The following is a 20,744-nucleotide window of genomic DNA, read 5'->3' on the forward strand; positions in this document are numbered from 1 at the left end:
ACTTCCTCTTTCGATTTGATGTATTTCATCATAACATTTCTAAAATGGTAGTTCTAATAGCAAGATCAAATGATCAATTCTAATGGATCTCTCCTTAAGGCTGGAGAATAAACACCTTCAAGGTCCATTGATGGTCTACTGTTCTGAAGTCAGACCCTGTTTATCCCCTGTAAAGTATTTTGATTTTCAAGAATAAGTTCAGGATAATTTAGAAATTTATGTTCTATTCAAGTCTGAGATTAATTAAATTAAATTACATTAAGCAGAGATTAAGAATAACTAAAGGTTGGTTACATCTTGCAGTAACTTGTATAATATACATTTATATATAAGAATACACTTACATTAGTTTAATATCCATACTTAATCATTTTAACAAAATGAGTTCTATAGAAATGATATTATTGAATGAAAAAGTGATTCAGGTAACATATTCATTGAAAGACAAGCAGTTTAGACCATGAGTCATTAAACTGGCATCACCATCTGACAAAATCTAGATGAATCCCCCTCAGAACACTACTACCTTTCTCTAAAGTTTATTTTGATTTTTTTTATTGAGTGTTGAATCACCTCCTCTATTAGAAGACAAACTCTGAGCATAGAAATGGGATCATATTATACTGTGCTAACCTTCCAAGACTAGCACATTGCTTTGTACACACAGTACAACAACAAAAATGCTTAGAGAATACAGATTGAATGCACGAATTAATGAGAATATTAAATATGTCTATCTAGAAAGCAAATCAACAATCATAAAAAGACCAAGATAAAGCAAAATAAAGTTAATTTATGTGAAAATCATCTAGCCTTTCAAAAAATTGTAAAGGTTGGAAATCCAAAGACCCGTAATTTGAAACTAAGTTCACGAAAACCATCTTCACATGATAAATAGAGAGCAAGAAAATGTGGTGGGGAAAGAAATGAAAGAAGAAATTGTATGCATTTTAGAAAATAAAATTTGCTCTAAATTTGGTTTTTCTATCTAGAGTTTACCATGTTGCTATTTTAAGAAAAGAACAACTAGAAGTTGCTGTGATTTAATATTCATATGCAAATAGTTTACATTAAATTTTTAAACAAGCACTTCCATAAATACAAAGCACTTCATAATCTAGTCTCGCCAAGTAATTGCACAAGTTCAAATGCTCAAGAGCTCAAACTGGACCTATTATATTAAAATTGTCATCACTAAATGACAACTGACAGATGGGACAACTATTTTTAAACACTAGTTAATTTTTACCAACTTAAATACTGTTATTGATAGGTTGAACATTAGATCAGGTGTCCCATCTATGATAATTGATGCATTATTTTTCATACTCTGCACTTTCATCACCTGTACAACAGAGGACCTTGTAAGGATGTTTCTTCAAATATGTGTTGCCATCTGCCTTCATTAAGTCTCAACAGAAACAGAAAATAGTTTCCAATAAAGTTCGGCCTTAGTTGACATCAAGAGCGCTAATAGCACCATAGAACGAATTTAAAGGCAAACCAAATGCTATGAATAAAACCAGGGTTCTCTAAGTCATCAACATACTAGATGCAAAATTGCATCATTTGAGACTTTGGAGTCCATTTATATATTATATATATATATATAAATTGGCAAAGAACTTGATGATCACCATGAAAAAAGTATACTACTGAAGCATCTGTTCACTTAAAAAATAATATTAGTATTAAGGAATATTTATAAATGAAAAAAATATGTACATTATTACCTAATTCCTACTTTTAAATCCTCAAATGTTAATACGGATGAAAAAAGTCAAACTTTGTAAATTCAGTACAACTAGCAGCAGTCAAAAATTCAAAAGAATTTCTAACAATAATAATAATTACCATTTATTGGGTGCTTATTATGTTCTAGGAACTGTGCTAAGCACTTTATATAAATTTCTTCAATTAATCCTTCCAAGTCTTAAGAATGCATACTATTTTTATCCCCATTTTACAGATGAGAAAATTGGAACTTAACAGAGATTTTTAAAAATTGTCCTAGAACAATTAGCTTTTAAATAGCAGAGCCAAATCTCCCCAGGTTTGATTGAGTCCAAAGCCCATTCCTCTAACCAGTGCCCTCTGCCACCCTCCAGACTTGTGATAAATGGTCTACCCATTACAAAACCTAATATCCAACAAACTAGTGAAATTCACCTGCTTGTTTTGCCTGGACACCTTTTATACTATCAAAAACAATCTAAAATCGGACTTATTTCTTATCTTCAAAATTATGTCACTAAGCTTTCACCTTTACTTATGGGGGTTTTACAGGTTTGTTTTAAAGTTCCCAACACCACTGACTGTGAATAAATTCAAATTGTAGATCATCCTATGAGTTAGTAATATATGGGATACCCAAATGGTTAGGGGCCTCTCTGTTTTTATGTATTTATTTTTCTCTATTGTCTTACTTTATTACTGCTTTCTTTCTCAAATTTGGTTTTGTACAGATAAAACACTTGTACTTTTTACTTCTCAGCATCATCCAGAAGCTAAAAGACAAGCCAGGCTACCAGAACAACAAGCTATACCAGAGGTCCTAATACTGGTATAAGAACACAACAAGCACTTGGAAACTAAAATCAAACAGTGCTTAGAAAAATTAATTTGTTATTTGATCTTAGGACAGATTTTTCCCTAAGTTTTCTTTTAGACATTTCTGATTTTAGCTCTTATATACAAATCTGTATAATCCGTTTGAAATTACTTTTTATATGTGTCATCTCACTGTCGTGGCCTCTCCCGTTGCGGAGCACAGGCTCCGGAAGCGCAGGCTCAGCGGCCATGGCTCACAGGCCCAGCCGCTCCGCGGCATGTGGGATCCTCCCTGACCGGGGCGCGTACCCGTGTCCCCTGCATCGGCAGGTGGACTCTCAACCACTGCGCCACCAGGAAAGCCCAGGACAGATTTTTTTTTTCCATAAAAGTAATGATGTCAGTGGTATTTAGGTTTTATAGTTCTAAAACTCTAGAATTTGCCTGAGTCCTGGAAACAGAAAGGCACATTCAGAGCCAGAAGGCAGAAGTTTGGTGATTTTGTTTGGTTTGGTTTGGTTTTTCTCTATTTTTTCTTGATGTGGAACAGCAAATTTTTGATACAGACTAAATGAGTCTTTGTCCCTCCCCTCTCATTGTCTCACCCGGGTTGCTAGACACACAGAGGCACTCTTTTTCTAATCACAATCATTATCCACGTTTGCCCTATCTCCCCAAATATTCTACTTCAACATAGCTGTTCTCATGTCATGAACGCATTCATACTAATATATGAATGTCAACATGTGAATGCATGACCCTTCGAACAACCTGCACAGGATTATAGCCTCAGGAGGATATTTTGTTAAGCCATGAAAATCCCTATACATGGAAATGCAGGCAACATAAACATTAGAAAAGCAAGAAACGCAAGCAGCATGAGGGAAAACATTTTCTAAAATGGGATGCCAACATTGGAAAACAAGGTCTGCCTACATGTCTGTCCCTCTGTTACTCTTTTTCTTAGTCTCTTTCCCTCCAGTATTTGTGAACCACAGGGTCTTTAAACGTTTTCAGCCTACAGTTACACCCACAGGGCACAGGTTGGGTAGGAGATAAAAGTGTGAACTTCCAGGAGGGAGAGGTCTAGGCAGAGCAGCTGATGGTATACACAAGACCATCTGCAAGACCTGTGTTCATAAACCAATAAAAATCTATAATAGAAAAGGGGCTGAAATATATAGAATTCTAAATTCTGTTACTTTGTGTAAAATGTCTACATTCCAGCTTGTTGTCCCAAACTGTGAATTAAATGCCTAAAGATGGTTTTATATATTTAATCCCTATAACAGTCACTGTCGTTTCTCATTATCAAAACTTTCTATCCTATTTAAAATGTATTTGTCTTGAATACATGTCATAAGAAAGTGAAAATCCAAGTATTTCCCCTCTTCTGAGTTGTTTGGGATAAAACTGCAGGCGGAACAATAGCATTCATCCTTACAAATTATAGCTATTTATTTTCTGTTGTTTCTAACTTGTATACAATTTCGAAACGTTCTCTGTATAATTTAGATCATCAGAATACTCTCAATAGTTTGGTGAACTCCGTAAACATGAATTTCTCTACTTGTCAAGGGAGTGGGGTAGGATAAGATAAGGTTGGTAATGGCCCCCTCCGGGTTAATTTTGGTTAGTGGAAAGACTAGATGCAGCCTTAGGAGTCAGCTCTGCCTGCTGGCCTCTCTGAGATACAGATGTTTGGCAGGAGATGAAAGTAGATTCCATTGTGCTGTCCCTTTCCAGAAGTTCGACTTGGAGTATCAGAACGGTGTTTCACCCTGGATATTCCAGGCATATTCCAAATTAATTTGGATTGAGTCTGCGTCTAGTACATGTGGTCAGGCTGCAGGATTTCACTAAAGGCCCAATTTGCATACAGAGCAACAAGGGGCAGATATGCACTTTGGAGCCAGATCTGGCAAGATTTGTGGCCGTGTGAGAACCGCTGCTAAGTCAGAGACACAACTCTTCCAAGAATCCCAGTGGCCACGAAGCAATTTCTTATCCTGCTTGACTATAGGGTTAGGATCAGATCTTTATAAGGACTGAATAATAACCAGGTGAAGTGACAGTGTTAATCACAGAAACATCTATAGCAGAAACAACCATATAGCATCAGACTTGATTTCTTCTTTCTTAGATATTTTAAGATACATATGAAACAACGATATTTTGAGTATCTTGTAAGATACATATGAAACCATATTGAGATCTTGTAAGTTCCTGAACATGTTTACATAAGGGACATGCTATAATGACAAATATGGAACATGTAGGGAGTAGTAAAAGCCATATCATGGCCCTAAAAAATGCATACAATGAATATAGCTGTGGCCTTTTTCTTCTGGCATTGAAGATAAAATGGGATTAATTAGTGGAGAATTATAGTTGGGCTATATCCAAGATAAAATTTAGCATGGAATTAGTTAAGATGGGGGGGATGAAGTAAAATATTACTTAGGACCTACAGTGTCTTGGAAGTTCATGTTGAATTTGGGAGCAATATCTAGGTCTTATGATTTGAAGATCAAGCATCCAGTTTAAATGAAACAAACAAACGAAAACCCACTTCCTACAACTAGTATAAACAAAGACAGATTTTAAAAATCTATATTTTTTGCAATTTCTAAATGGTGATGGTAAAGATACTGTATTTGGAAAATAGAGCCCATTCCAGAAGAAACTATGTAAAAACTTTTATAATGAATAATAATACTTCATATTTAAAACCAATCTAATATAAAAGGTATATAACACAATGTTATAAACAGCAGCTTCTCAATTAATATTTATTGAATTAATAGAAGAGTAAATGCAAAACTTTCTAATAAAAAGCACAAGCATTTTGGCTATAAGACAAATAAATGGGGTATGTAACAATGAACAGTTAAGTATATTTAAAATTACAGAGCTTAATGAGGGGCTACTTGAGTCAATCAAATCACATCTTTGGTCACACACAATGAAAGGAAAACTTATTTGTATAGTTCAAATTTTGGTAATCAACGGCGCTCATAAGGCATTGAGCCAAATGCAAAAATAAATTTTTTTTAACAAACAGAAAAAGAAACAATAAAAACAACTTGAAAAGAAACAAATTTAAGATATGCATCTTCTTTTAAAAAGAGGGCTGATTCTGGATAGTATATGTGAAAGAGCAAAAGGATATTAAGTCCCATTGAATGAATGTGACCTTCTTTTTTAAGGTCAATTCTAAATAAAAAAAAATTTTCCCCAAAAAACAGATTATTTCTTCACACTTAAATTCAATATGCTACCCAAACATCTCCAACATTTTTAACCTTATTCAAAATTCAAAATATTCATTCTGGCAATAATTTTCTAACACTGACTTTGAGTATACAACATAATGTACAACAGAACGTTACAGATAATTTACAAATACCTTCAGTGTATCCTAACAAATAGAAACTGCTAATTTCCATGACATACAGCATGTCAGAAAATATCAGTAATAATAATAATAAGGTCTAAAAACACAAGCTACTTTTTTTCTGACTCACTGAGAAGCTTAAGCACTACAGGAGTTCATCCCAAATATGAAGCATTCCAAGTTTAAATCTCATAAGGAAAAATCACTGCACAGCATTAGTTCCCCAAAAAAGATCTCCCTAAAATGAAGCTTTAGTAATTAGCCACACATGTGCATAAAATAAGCAGCTAAAACAACTGGAAAGATGTTTCTCACAATCTTTTCTTGTTTGCTTTTTTACCTTTCAACATTCAGATATGATTTTATTTTCTCTCTAGGTGTGAAACATTCCTACCAAATATATTTTTCTCTAAGAGGTAATACGTCAATGAAAAACAATTGCAATTTGTAGTTATGTGTTTTGGTTGTGTTTGTTTTTTTTAAATGCTTGGAGCTCCAAAATGCCAGTTGCTCAATACAGCATGTTCTGCACTGACCCATTTCTAAATATGGATTTTCTCTCCCTTTGCAAGTAAGTGAGTAGTATAAGCACAAGTGACAAATTCTAAACAAACTTTTACTCTAATAAATCTAGGGAAGAATGTAAGTTATAATCATTGCCTTTTACTCCTCTCTGTTCCAAACATAACAGATGAGTAGTTCTGATTATACTGTTGGTGAAATTACGCCCATATCACAAATTGTGAAAGAAAATAGCGAAACGACATTTAAGTTCTTAAGTTCTTAAGTTGCGTTTTCATAACAAATCATAATAGCAGGTCTTCCTTTCTCACTATACCATAGAAATACGCCCCAAAGTGGATTGTGATATGAAACAAAAGTTTATATGTCTCTGATTTTTTTCCTTTCTTTTGTTCAGCACAAACTCAGAATAATCATTTAATGCTTTCCTAAAGGATAAATAGACTTTCCATAAAAAGTGCACTGAAATTATGGGGTAAAGTAATAATAAATGTACTATTTGTTCAGAATCTAAAGAAATTGAGTCCCAACATGTTTTTCATTTTGATGCATATATTATTTCATATTAGTCCTCTTTACCCACTCCCTTGTTTCATTAAATAAAACATGAAATAGACCTGACAAGCATGATAAATCTATACTTGTTCTATTTGATTTTTCAGAAATCCAGAGTGGCAAATAAACTATTTCCCTATGCAACAAGCATAGAAAAAAAAAAAAAAAAGCTTTATCAGTTCTATTGACTTTACAAACACATATCCCTAAAACTTGTAAGCTCAGAAAAGTCAAGGGTACCACATCCATCTCTGTAACCCAACATCAGAAAAGTGTCTTGAACACAGTAAGTTCAAAAATATGCTTCCAAATAAATTAGGAATAATTATTTCAGGAGGGAAAATGAGATATAACTGAGAAATTACGCATTTATGCATCATAATTTACACTGATGGTACATTTAATCATAAATCTTAACCATTTTATCCCCCTTTTTAATGTCCTTCGGCTCAACTGAATTTGCTTTCAAAAACAAGTGAGGCTCTAAAGGTCATCTTCTTTTGTAGCCCAACAGATTAATGTTAAGAAGCAAACATTTGGCACTTAATTTTCGCTATGTAACCTAATGCCACCACTTTAGTTTTCTCACAAAATATCACAAAAAACTGTAATTATTTTTCCAGAATGGATTTGATTTCCTTATACTACAATCCCAACTAAAGAAAGAAGGAAAGAATAATGTTATCATTAAGTAAAATTATCATGCAAATGCAAATAGACCATTGGACAAAGGATGTCAAGATTATAAAATTTCAGTAAATTAAATGACTATTTTAAAGCAAATTTTCTATTTGTATTTTTTAGTTAATTGGAATTTAGAAGGAATGGAGTGCCTTATTAGAATATGTCAAAAATATTTTAAATGTATTTTAATACAGTGGACTGTAATACTATTGATTTTTCTTCCCTATCCAGAACATTTTTTCATCCTTACACATCTATGAAGTGTTCCCTTTCTATTGGGAAAACTGGTCTCTACTCCATGTGGTCCTGGTGAGGCTGTCAATCATTAGCCCTCTCCACCTTGCTCCCAATCTTTCATAACAGGGGTGGGCATGTTACTCAGGCTGGTCCAAATATGTTTGTTGACTATGTAATTGTTACAGGAATAAGCACTTGACTCAACTGAGTCAATCAGAGTCCTTAACTGGGACCGAATATACTGATGCCCAGAGACAACAGCTCTCTCTTTCCAATGGGCTTGCTAATTGAGGCCCATGTAAGCTGAAACACTTGGCAATTACTTTCAACAGCCACTCATGGGAACAAGGAGAGAATGAGGCAAATAGAATCACAGGCAAAACTTACAAAGGGAGACCTTAAGAACATGGATTGGTTCCCTGGATCTAACTGTACCTGAGGCAATTTCCTCCTCTGGACCACCCAGTTAGTTAGATAAGCCCATACCTCTCTCTTTTTTTTTTTTTTTTCCCTTAAGCTAGTATGAACTTGCTTTTTGTCACTTGTAACCAGAAGTCTTAATACAGTGGAATATAAATAAGAGGATAAAGTCAAAATAATATGGAATCAGAAGTCAATTCAAAATAAAGTATTTTCTGGCAGAAAAAAGGAGTTGATTTTTTTAATGCTTAAACACACCATAATTATATTTTAAAAATATAAAAATATTTTCAAGAAGCATGGATTTTATTTATTCATTCATTGATAAACATGAATTAGGCAATAACTACTAACCCAACACTGTATTAGGCAAAAAAAGGAGGAGGTGGGAAATATGGTCCCAACCTTCCTAACCATTAATGTGAAAGATGTTATAAGGAGACACCTTATCTATATTCAGTACTAAAGATCCTTGGATAAATGGAAGCCCGGAAGAATCTGATGCACAGTGAGCCTCATGCTACAGCCAGTCCTTTTTAAAAGGAGTCCTAGAAACTGATTTCCAATTTTGAGTAAGTTGTACCAGTTTGACTTTTTTTTTCCTGTGAATATATCTTTATAGTTAGCTCAGACTTTAGGTTTTCCATTAAACCATAATTTTATAAATAGACATTTCCACAACTAAGCAGTCGACATTCATAGCAGAACCTGCTAAAAGCATTTAAGCTAAAGTCTTGTCAGAATGTTTATTAGGTACCCTCTTCTATGAAAATGATTTTCCTGTAGAGAAAATAATTTTGCAATGTCTTCTCATTCCATTAAAACATAGACACCTTTCTTAGATACTTTTTAAAAATAATAATAACGACAATAGGTATTACTGAGAAAAACAACTTGGCTCCAAAGATCAAATGAAGCTTATATTTCCAGCACTATGAATGAAGTTACTTTTTTAAATGTATATTTTACTTTTTTCAGTAAAAAAGTAAACAATCTATTACAGTTTTATTTAAATTTCCTACACGTGTGAGTCATTCCTTTCCTATTTAGGCTCCTTTACTTCCCCATTAGGCACTTAGGAACTTTGCTGCCATCCCCTAGGATGCAGTGTTCTTAATTCTTTTGGATCAGGGTTATTTATAAAAACAGCTTCACAACTGATTTATCTCTTATGCTTAATATTTTTGAGGTGTGCTATCAAAAACAAATTATGGAAATAATTGGAAAGAGTAAAACATCTCATGGTCTTGTTTTTAGAAAAAAAGGAGGGGCTTTTCCACATCACTTTGATTTTTATTCTTTCCCTGTTACTCACTAATCGTGGTTTTGTTTTATTTTTAATGTTCTCTTACACAGCACTGCCTTATGAAACACTGCACTACAAACCACATGGTACTCACAGGTTAGTCTGACCTATCCTAGTTTGAATACAATTTTATTTTCTAATAAAAGTTCTACAATCACCTTTCCAAGAAACCAAATATAATTGTTTAACAATTCTAAGATCTGTGGAAAACAGAATTATATCCTTGTGTTGGTGGGCAAGGGAGAGGAGAAAGAACAAGAGGAGGAAGAATGACTCAATTCTGCAGTTTTCTGATTTGAACATTTCCCTGGATCTCCACTTCCCTCAGTGACATCCCCCACCGGGATTTCTTCCCAGGCCCAATTCACCTTCTCTCCCTGCCCTCCTGCCCAATTCCACTTTGTCCTCTAACACTCTGACCCCTCTGTGAAAACAGCGTTCACTTTCAATGCTTCTAGATACTCATATTATCAGGGTTGGAAGGCCCAGGTTACACTTGACTGCCCTCTCTGTCCTTTTCATCCTATATCCAGTGAGCTCCCAGGTTCTATTAATTTTTTAAAGCTTCCCACATTTACCTTTTTATTTCCAGTTTTCACAGCCATCACAATTTTAACAACAACAACCAGCATTTGCCAGCTAATATTTGCCAGACGCTTCAGAGCCTGGCTCAGAAAGATCAAACAGTTTCATACCTAGAGGTTCAGCCCCACCTTGTTCCTGACATAATTCTGACCAGAGCAGAGAATTTATTAATTGCTTCCCTTGCAGTCCTTGACCTAGTTTTATTGTGAAAGACCCAGAATCCCAGTGCCTGAAATTAGCCCTAAGGAACTATAGTCCATTGGGCCTGTGGTTTCCCCTTAACAAAGTAACATTTCTACTTTGAATCACTAATTAGCACCACAAGTTCCCCCACAAGAATTGTGGCTCTTTTTTCTGTATGGAGGATTCTGAAATTCTACATAGCTTTTGCCATGGGAATTCTGAATCTTCTTTTCCAGTTGTTGGCTGGGTCCTAGACCTATGCCCTGAGAATTCGGAACTAGGGCACAGCCAGATACTTGACTTTGCGCAGCTACACCATCTAGAAATCCTTGTTGTTACGACCCATTTGCTAGATCTGATCCTTGCACATATCAATACCACCCCTCTTTAGATCTAAGTCATTGATCATGTAGAATGTTGGCCATCTCTCTCAGTGGACTACCCTACAGAAGGATCAATAATCCCATCCTACATGGTCCTAGCTTCCAGCCATTCCTAGTTTCCTACCACATGTTTTAAAGTCAGCCCCTCTGAGTTAGATCATTCTTAATCATTATCTAATTTAATTCACAAAACGATTCACTGATATAGATATCATTATCCTCATTTGACTGATGAGAATTGTAAAACTCAGAGAGATTACACTATAGGAGGTACACAAGGTCACATGGCTAGGCAGTGGCAGAGTTGGAACCCACACTCAGGTCTTCGTATTTTCCCATCTCATATCGTCTTCACTATGTTAGGTTTCCTTTCACCATGTTTCACAAGCACTATTGAAAGAGACATAACACAGCTTTTCATCTTTCAAATCATCCCATACATTACCATAAGCATATTCCACCTAAACTTTCACTGTTATAAATTTCATGCTCTAAATTAATCTTCCATGGTTCCTCGACTACTTATGCAAAAAGAGCCATTTCACCACTCAAACATTTGAGGGTCTCCATAATCTGGATCCAACCTACCTACCAATGTTTATCCCCCACATCATTCCACCATCCAAGCCAAACCCTCCTGTGCCTTAGCCATTCAGCCCAGGCTGTTTCTGAAGTTCTGTGTTCCTTGTTTCTAATTAAATCTACTCCAATTGTCAGAGCACAGTTCAGATCCCACCACAAAAAGCCTCCCATGACTTCATATAACCAAACTCATTCCACCTCTCTGCCAACGTTACTCTAGCCATATTGGTATTTTAACACAAACTGCATGACAGGATTCCTTTTTATCACATAGGGTGACTCACTGAAATTTCCCTTTTCCAAATTCCCACACTTTGTAATTCTCGCAGGGCGCCACCATATTCCAAACCTCGAATCGTCATTTTCCAGCCTCTTTAGAATAAAGAATTTGTCTTATATAAGTTTGTGTCCCCTCTTCCAAGCTTAATACCATGCCCTAACATAGTAAGAGCTCAATAAATGAGGAAATGAAAGAATACATTATACAACAGGAAAAGGAGGGTAAAAAAGAGGAAAAGGTTTTCACCAGTACCTCCTTGAGATAATGAATTCTAAACCCTCATATATGCTAATTAAGAGTAGAGGTTAAACCAACAGTACAAAAAATGTTATGTACGTATCATGTTTGCTGGGATAGAAATCTAAAAATTTTGAAATGATACATTTCCCTCCAAATTAAAATAGAGCATTAAAATGATTTTCCGAATCAAATAAATTTTAGAAAAGGTATTAAGTTGTTAATATGTTCATAACAAAGGCCTTTTACAGTCCCTTGTTTTGAAGTTATAAAAGTTAGAACTACTATAGTGTTTCTTCTTTTTCCAAAAAACTATAATGAAGAAAGGCTCCAAAATTAAACTCTTATCCTTGCTGATTAAAAAGTTGATTCTAAACAAACTATGCCTTAACAAAATATGATGTCTTTTACAATAAGGGGACCAGACCATCTAGGTCACTGGATTTTAGTGGGCAGGGGAAGGGAGGACAAAGAAAACAAGAAAACCATTTATCACTTTTTCTCAATTAAAGATTAACTTCAGGGAAATTAATGCACTGACAATAAGGCCAGATGTATTTAAATAACTTCTAGCAGGAAAAATAAATTATCAATCAATTTAGCAAATATTTTGCCTTCAGAGTACCAAACATCTGAAAGATTTAAATTTTCTGATTTCTTCCATTTGCTTAGCTTTGTGTAAATACATTCCACAGTACCATGTTACCCATTAGTTTGGTAAACCATAAAGAACAGAGAGAGATTCTCTTCTCTCAGCTCTTACCCTGAAATACACTATATGTGTTTAAATACCATATATAATTTTTAAAGATATGATGGTACTTTGTAAATATAAAGGGTAATTCAAATTTGAGGCAGAAGTACAGCTTTTGTCTATTACCAGAGGTGGTACAATCTCTGCCTTGAAGAGAGATAAAGTGCTTGATTTAGTACCTTAAATTTCTACAAAGTGGGCAGAAATCCCAAGCTATTATCATGTTGATAGAAATCTCAACCATTAGTGAGATCAACTTTGATTGTAATGCTCCATTTGTCTACCTGCCTACTCTCCCAAGTTACTGCTAGGGTTTCCCCAGAGTCTGGCTTCGCTCAGGATCACTTACAACTCCTTTTGTGACAAAATAGCTGCAGTTTAACTATAATGAGATGATAGCTATACCCATCAGCCCCCTCCAGATGAAATTCAAGAGGCTTTGTTCGTAACGTGTAGCTAAAATAACGCAAATTTGTCTAAGTTCATGCTAAATCTTTCGACATAACATACTTGAGCTAAAGTCCATCAAGAACTTCAGGTGAGAAACACTGTAGTTCAAAATTCCATTCTAAATTTTTCTTATACAAATTTAAAAAGTGAAATTGAACAAATAAATATAATAAAACAATAACAACTTTATCTCCTCCAGTAGTCAACTACTAATTCTTTGAAGGAGATATTTGTAGTCATAACCCACAAAAAGAGAGTTTTCAAAAGCCAGTTAGTCACCTGGAGAATTTTGAATTAATCCTTTTATATAGAGGAAAAAAAATTGCAAAGGGGAAAACCTACAGAGGTCTTTTCTCCTTCCCAGTATAAATATAAAAATAATTACAAATTCCCAAGTACAATAAAATTCTATTTAAAATACAATACACTGATTTGTTTTTTACAGGGTCAAATTATCCTCCCTTTTGCATTGTCAATACATTTTCCTATATTGTAAAACAAATCACAGTTGTAGAGTATGTACCTTGAATCCACCTACAAAAGTATTTATTACTTTTTTACATTGAATTTTTTTCCTGAAACTAAACACATACGTAAACTCCTAAAATAATTGAATCTCTGTTCCATTCTGCACTTATATTTGGCCTGTCCACTAGTCGTACTGATATGTTTTAGAATCAAATTGTATATTTTTCCTGAAAAGATCCACTTATTAAGAGGAAAAAAGCCTACATACTACCAAAAGCAAATTCAATAAATCTCAGTTTCTGAAAAACATGATTTTTAAAAACAAATTTTAAATTCCAGAACCAAATGTCAGAAAAAACCTGAGATTTTTTTTCCTTCAAGAAATACCCAAAGATTAAAGAAAAAGCTTTGGCTTAGAGAATATATCCTAATTCTAGGTTTTTAATTCTAATAATTCTAATACTTCTATTTTAGGATGTTGTTTACCAAAATATCATAAATATTTAATAGCAACTGCTCCTGGTGCTTCTAGCAAAAGGCAGTAAAACGAAACATAAACCTCAGCTGTGAAAGCCCAAGAGTTTTGCTTTGCATTTCATCACTCCACTTCCCCATACCCTGTTCAGGATGGCCCGGATTCTAATGATCACCAGAGGCAGCTCAACTGAATTCCAAACAGAAATATTATGAGCTCCAGTGAAACTATTAATCATTAAAATGGAAAGAACAACAATCGCAGTCAAATACTCTGCCACCCGTTCGAGTTGCCTGACTGATAGCTAAGAAATACCATATTTGGAGGAGGAAGCAATCACACATTCCAATCCAAATTTTTATTTTACTCTTCTATAAAGCCCATAAAACTTTCAAGATATCAAGACAGTGAGGAACTCCATGCTCAAAGCGTGCTCTGAGACTGCTTATGAAAATCTTAAACTTGAAATCACAAACCCAGGCTCACAGAGCTCAATTTGCAAGAATTAATACCAAATCTCACTTAACAAACAAAATCCAGATCTTTTACAATTTCCCTGCATTTGCAATACCCAACAAACTTCCTTCTTAACTTCTTTCTTCAAGATAATGACCCACTGAACTGTATATCAAGATTACTTCCTATAGTTTAAAATATATCTAAAATTACGAGCCTTTCCTGACCCCAGAGAAATACTCACAGAATTAATTATTCCTTTAAGAGCTTGAAATCCACCTTTGACAGGGAAAACTTGTTCCTTAGAATCAGCAATTCTTTCGAGCTTTAGAAAAAGGAGGACATTTTAATTGAGAGGTGGTTGAGACATACAACATTTTATACACTTCATTACATGTCAATTACATTCACCTGAAAAATTACACCAGAGGATTAATTCACTGTCAGGAACTGAAGGTGATGGGACTAGTGTTACTCTAAATGCATCACAAAAAAATAAACTGAGATCAGGCACAGCCCCTTTACACTGGCATCAAGTTTCAATTTCCAAACAGCTCAGAGTTCTACTAGCTGTAAATGTCATGAGACACAGGAGCCTCAGTCACACTCAACCAAATATTTAAATGTAAAATCATTTTGTGAGTGGGAAATAAATTTAATGCATAAACCCTCAAAGATTCATGAAAAAAAATTGGTTCTTTAGGGAAAATTATTAAAGATTTCTCCTACACAGACTTCCCAAATCCCTGAACTCCTGAGTTGAGTTTTCAAACTAAAACATTTGAACAAGACTTGTCATGATAATCTTGTCAGTTGAGTTAAAGAAGAGGAGTATGCATATTGTTTTAACCCGACAGCTTTTCCAATATTAGTTCCTTCAAATGGAATAAATGTTCAAGAAAATTAGAGCTTTGTCTTCAGCTTGCTTAGGTAATGAAGCCTGTCAAATTCAGACATTATTAACCCAGAGCTCAAGACATGGGGCCATTTTTATAGAAAATCTTTAATGACTGATTTGAGTCATAATAAGTCATCAGTGAGAAAAATCTGATAAACTCTCCTTAAGACAGTTATGTGATTTAGATTAAAGGCTGCAGATCTGCTGGACTTACTTGAGCTTGTTCAAAGTCAAGGACACCAACACAATAAACTCTAGCCCCAAGGGACCTGGATATTTTTGCCTGTTGAGAGAATGAGAGAGGGACAGAGAGAGGAAGACAGAGAGGTGAATTATTCAAATGTCAGGCTAATACATGCAGAGACATACAGCAAAGTACACTGGGGTGTAAAGAACAGTTTCAGTTCAATACTCACCTCTTTCTCTGCATATGATGGCACCAGACCATCCAACTTCCCATCTGTCAGAGCAATTATGATACTGGAGGTTTTTAAGCCTCCTGCTTTCTCAATTTGTTCATTTGCCTGAAAATGAAGAATAATTGTCCAACTCATAAGTTAATCTTAACTTTTAACCAGCATGTTCCATCAAGCTGAATTTTAAGTCTGACAAAATCAAAATATTATGAACTGGCTTTTAAAACAGGGTATTTTGTGTTAACTATTTTAATTTGAAATATACATATATTCACATTATAGAGTAGTTAGTATAGGGTTTAAATGATAAAGATTTTAGCCTTGGCTGACTATAACCACAAAGAAAATGTGGTTCTCTGAATATAGCCATAGAGAAAATGGAAAATTCCATAAAAGGCAAAATGCCAACCAAACTTTTCTTATCACCATGGTAAATGTTTTCCATCTGTCTTATCCCTAGAACAACTAAAAGCATTTTTTTTTTAATTTTAAGATAAACATGTAATGGGGTCTTTGAATTTTACTAGAGAGTTATAATTTATTTCATTACAGAGTAAGAAAACATTCTCTCCCATACTCATAAATGTAAAAGAACTTACTAGCTTTAGTCCTTCATGGATGTATGTCTCTCCTACGGGACTAACACGTTTTAAATTGTCCAAGCCTTCACTGATTTTGCCTCTGAAAATAATATAATATCAAATTAAACAAAAGAACAATGAAGAAAGACCATCATAAGCACCTCTCAAAAAGCACGGCAGTTTTGCAACTAAAGTTTCTTTAGTAAGAAGGAAAGGAAAGAACATGGGCTTTGAGGGCAGATAGCTCCTCATACTTTTTGTCATTTTAATGAGTATCTAACAATATCTGTATTGTAACCATAAAAAATAAAAGTACTAACAATGGGAAATGTCTTGAAAAAGCCAGGCATATTCTAGGCATTTTGAGCTGAGAACAGATATCTTCTATCACATTTGTTTTACTAAATGCTGAGGAGTACACATTTTCCTGCATTCAAAAAAAACAAGGATGGAGTAGGTCAACTTAAGTGAAAAAGTATTTCTGCAGCACTCACCCCACCCCCCTACAAGTCAGAAATCTTCTTGTGTTATCTGCAAATTCCTAACGCACGTTACTTAACCCTTACTTATGGAAATTAACATTTCCTATATTTGTCTCCCAAAGTCTCATGATCTAGTCACTTCTGTGGCTTCTTCTCACCCATCCAGACACCAGCTCATTCTCTTGAATATTGTAGGTACTTAATACATATTCGATGAACAAATGAAAGAATAAATGATTGGATGGATGAATGGATGGATGATAATGGTTCTTGACAGAGACAATATAAATGAAAAAGAGGAAAAATCACAGAATAATCTTTCTCATCATGACTAATTAGCTGTCTCAATGGAGTATGTATAAACAAAGTATGACTACAATATTAACAGCTATTTTGTGTGTATAAGTAAAAGACTCATTTTTCAGGTTTTTTAAATATAGATTCCAGACACCCCTTTGAAAATAAATCACAAGAATCTTAAGACACAAATACAAGTGTTGCAAAAACAATCCAAAACAAAGTCAAATTTTCTTTTTAAAATTAAAAGATCTGGAGAGATCTGAAAAATATTATTTTCAGAATTTTAGCCTTTAAATAGAAGCAAAAAACATATCTTTCTAAATAAAAAAGTCATGATATGGTAAACTGAAGTATAATGCTTTAAATAAAACATGAAGAGCATCCACACTCCTGAGGATGATAGATTAAAAAATTAACTGTAAAAAGTATATTATCTGAACATCAAGGAACTTACTGGGGTCACATACAAAATTTTATATACATATATATATTTGTGTGTGTATATACATACATAAGTATATCATACACATATGTGTATGATATGTATACATCATACACTATTAAAACAAATGTCAAAAATAGTAAAAAAAAATTATTCTGTCATCTGCAATGTTGTGTTTCCAATACTTGAAATAAATGAGTCATTCACCAGAGCCACATTCACATTTTTAAAGTAACTTATTGATTCTATTTTAATATTGTAATGAAAATTATTATCAGACAAGTTCTCCATCTCAAGAAGTTTCCAGATAACACAAGACAACTTTCAAAGTATAATCCTAATCTTCCTCCTTCCTAATTCAGTCGTCTCTACCAACCCATGTTGATTGTCTCTTAATCCTTGGTTTAAAATCTACCTACTCTGAACCTATCTCTAACTTCAATGTACTCTTTTTTCTAAGGTGCCGCAAACATATTCATGTTCAACTTTTACTACATTGAATAATTCTGTTTCTTAAAAACATTCTACTTAAAAATAATTTAATGAATTTAATTTAATTTTTTTACTTCTTAACTAGACTGGAAGTTTACAGTGGACTATCACCATGTCTATTATTTTTAATGTATCCCCTAACTCTGCGCTAACTACTTATTATGATGCCTTTTACAAAGTAAGTGTTCAATAAATTTTTCAATCTACCATAGGAAAAAAATTCATAATTCCACAGATGATGGAGTAAATTACATAATTTATAAACTTGTTTTATCTAAATATTTATGTTTTAATATCTACAGAAACAACTTGAAACTGATTCTGTCTGAATGCAGATAAAAACCAAATATTTGGTACTTCACAAAACTGAGTGGCAGCATGTCCTCAAGCATTAACGTTTGCTGCCAAAAGAGAAATGAAAAAGACAACTGAAATCCAAGTTTACGCAAACAAATTTTGCATGGTGAAAATCACCTTCTCCATTCAGTTCAGATTCAGCTCATCATTACTTCTGAGGACCAGACAACACCAGCAGAAGACTCTAAGCTGAAAGAACTTGACAAATGTGGGATTCAGAGTGTTTGGGAAGGTAGGTCTCTGCTGGCTCATTTCACCGGAGGAAGCAGAGCACCTCTTGCTTTTCTATGTGTACCCATACCTGCCACCATAATATTCTAAGCTGCTCTGAATTGCATCATTACTTTTACAGCTGCAGAGTCATAAGAGGAAAAGTGTTCCTTGCCCATAGCCAATAACATCAACATACATTGAGTCCTGGTCTGTCACTTTCCAGAGTAACTACATAATCTGTCAGCCTCTCCTCCATCAACAAGTGTCACCAAATGGGAAATGGAAACCAAAACAAGATAGGGTCTTTGAAGGATCCCAAGAAACTAAAAATAAGTTCTAAATTTCTCTATTAGTAAATGGTAAACTAAGGGGGAAACAAAATTATGTAGCAGGTGAAAAACACAACTCATCCATCTATACTGTGACTTAAAGAAAACTCTAAGGGAAAGCAAGGGAGAAAATGATAAAAAATAAAAGAAGAAAAAAAATGGGTATGTTAAGGAGATCAGCTCCAATCCAACATCATCTTAGAAGATCAGCTTCACTGAGTCTTATGGCTTCAGGGTTATGTCTTCAGCTACGAGGAAGAGCAATATCGAAACTACTTTGGTGTTTGTTGTGAAGCTGTCGTTAAGGGTGCTGCTCAAGACACACAAAGTCCCCTATGAGGTCACACAGCAGAAGTTTCTTTGCCACCCCTGAGTGATCACTATATACTTCCTCCTTTCTGCTAACTACAGCTATGTAAACTGTTTCTTGCCCTATCAGGAACCCCATGATAAATTTCTTACTCATTCAGAAAATTCTGCTAAGTTCATATGGTTATCATATTGCTACACCCTCTTTTCCAAGATCTTAAATTTTCTTTTTATATGTTATTAATTTTCTGCAATGTTATTATATTCTGTGTAGCTTCAAATACTTTTTGGAAAGAGGCAGAATTTAAACAAATAAAATAGGATATGAAACTACTGTTTTGCAGTTGTTGTTTGTTGTTGCTGAACATCAGGGGACTAATCAACTCTCTTCTTGACTTTATAACTATGTTGATTGAAAAGAGAGAATGAGGCAGGGGGTGGGAGGTGGAGACAAAAACACAGTGACTCATTTTTTTAATCTATAAAATTAACACTTTCAGCTCTGTTAGTGTCTCTCAAGTTTCTCTGCTGAGTAGGGAAAAGAAGAGATAAAAGGGAAGAGGCAGGACAAGTAGACAAGAGAAGGGAAGGGAAGGAAACCACAACTGCCATGCACTGTGCCACATCAAGGGCTTTTCTCCATCCATAGAACCCTTGGGACTGCGGAAGGTGTGCATGATGTCATAACTAAAATAAAGGTGTATTTTATAAATAGTGGCATAATAAAATGGTTGGCAGAAAATTCTGACTTGCCCAATGACTTGCCCAACTAGCACAATTAAGGCATAATTTTAAGTACCTTCTACTTGTGACTAAAGATATACATTTATAAATATATCTGTATATTTAACCTGAACTTTTCAGTGAGCATCATCTTAACTTTCCAGATTTTAAAGCTCTTTCCAGGTTTCAGTCAATCAGTCTACACACATTTGCTGAGCACCTACCACATGTGAATGCTGTGATCCTACACGGTGATATGAGAATGACTCATGCTTAGTCCACAGCTACCTTTACACCCATCTCTACAGATGTAGTGTCGTTCTCCCTCGAGCTGGATGCTGGGATCATCTGAAGGGCTTTTAAAAAAAATCTCTTCTGGACTCTAATGGAAGAAATTCTAATCCACTTGGTGTGTGCTGGGGTCAGGGTATTTTTTGGAAATTCCCCATAGTATTCTAATGTGCAGCCAGAATTAGGAACCTCTGATCTAATCTAATTTTAAAACCTTTCCATTTTGTTGGAATGCTCTTTTCCTTACCTATTTTTCCAGTCAGTTCTTCAATCAAAGGAGTTTTGGGGTAACTAGGATAATCTTTTAAACTGTAAAATACAGTTTCTGGAATGATATGGTTTATAGCCAAAGAGAACATGGATTATTTCCAAGCCTAATCTCATTTC

The 20,744-nt window shown here is 34.5% G+C and overlaps 1 protein-coding gene across 4 annotated transcripts in view; it reads right to left on the reverse strand.

Annotated features, from left to right (window-relative positions):
- ANTXR2 (ANTXR cell adhesion molecule 2) overlaps positions 1 to 20,744 on the reverse strand; it is a 172,547-nt gene that overhangs the window by 137,913 nt on the left and 13,890 nt on the right. For all 4 annotated transcript variants that reach the window (XM_073805381.1, XM_073805382.1, XM_019932789.3 and 1 more), the window contains 4 exons: positions 16,438 to 16,519; positions 15,839 to 15,946; positions 15,637 to 15,705; positions 14,769 to 14,849 (listed from right to left, as the gene is read on the reverse strand). In XM_073805381.1, coding sequence (XP_073661482.1) covers positions 14,769 to 14,849; positions 15,637 to 15,705; positions 15,839 to 15,946; positions 16,438 to 16,519 — 340 coding nt within the window. The remainder of the gene's footprint in view (positions 1 to 14,768; positions 14,850 to 15,636; positions 15,706 to 15,838; positions 15,947 to 16,437; positions 16,520 to 20,744) is intronic.

The sequence above is a fragment of the Tursiops truncatus genome, chromosome 5, assembly GCF_011762595.2.
Source record: "Tursiops truncatus isolate mTurTru1 chromosome 5, mTurTru1.mat.Y, whole genome shotgun sequence".
In the NCBI taxonomy this organism is placed as follows: Eukaryota; Metazoa; Chordata; class Mammalia; order Artiodactyla; family Delphinidae; genus Tursiops; species Tursiops truncatus.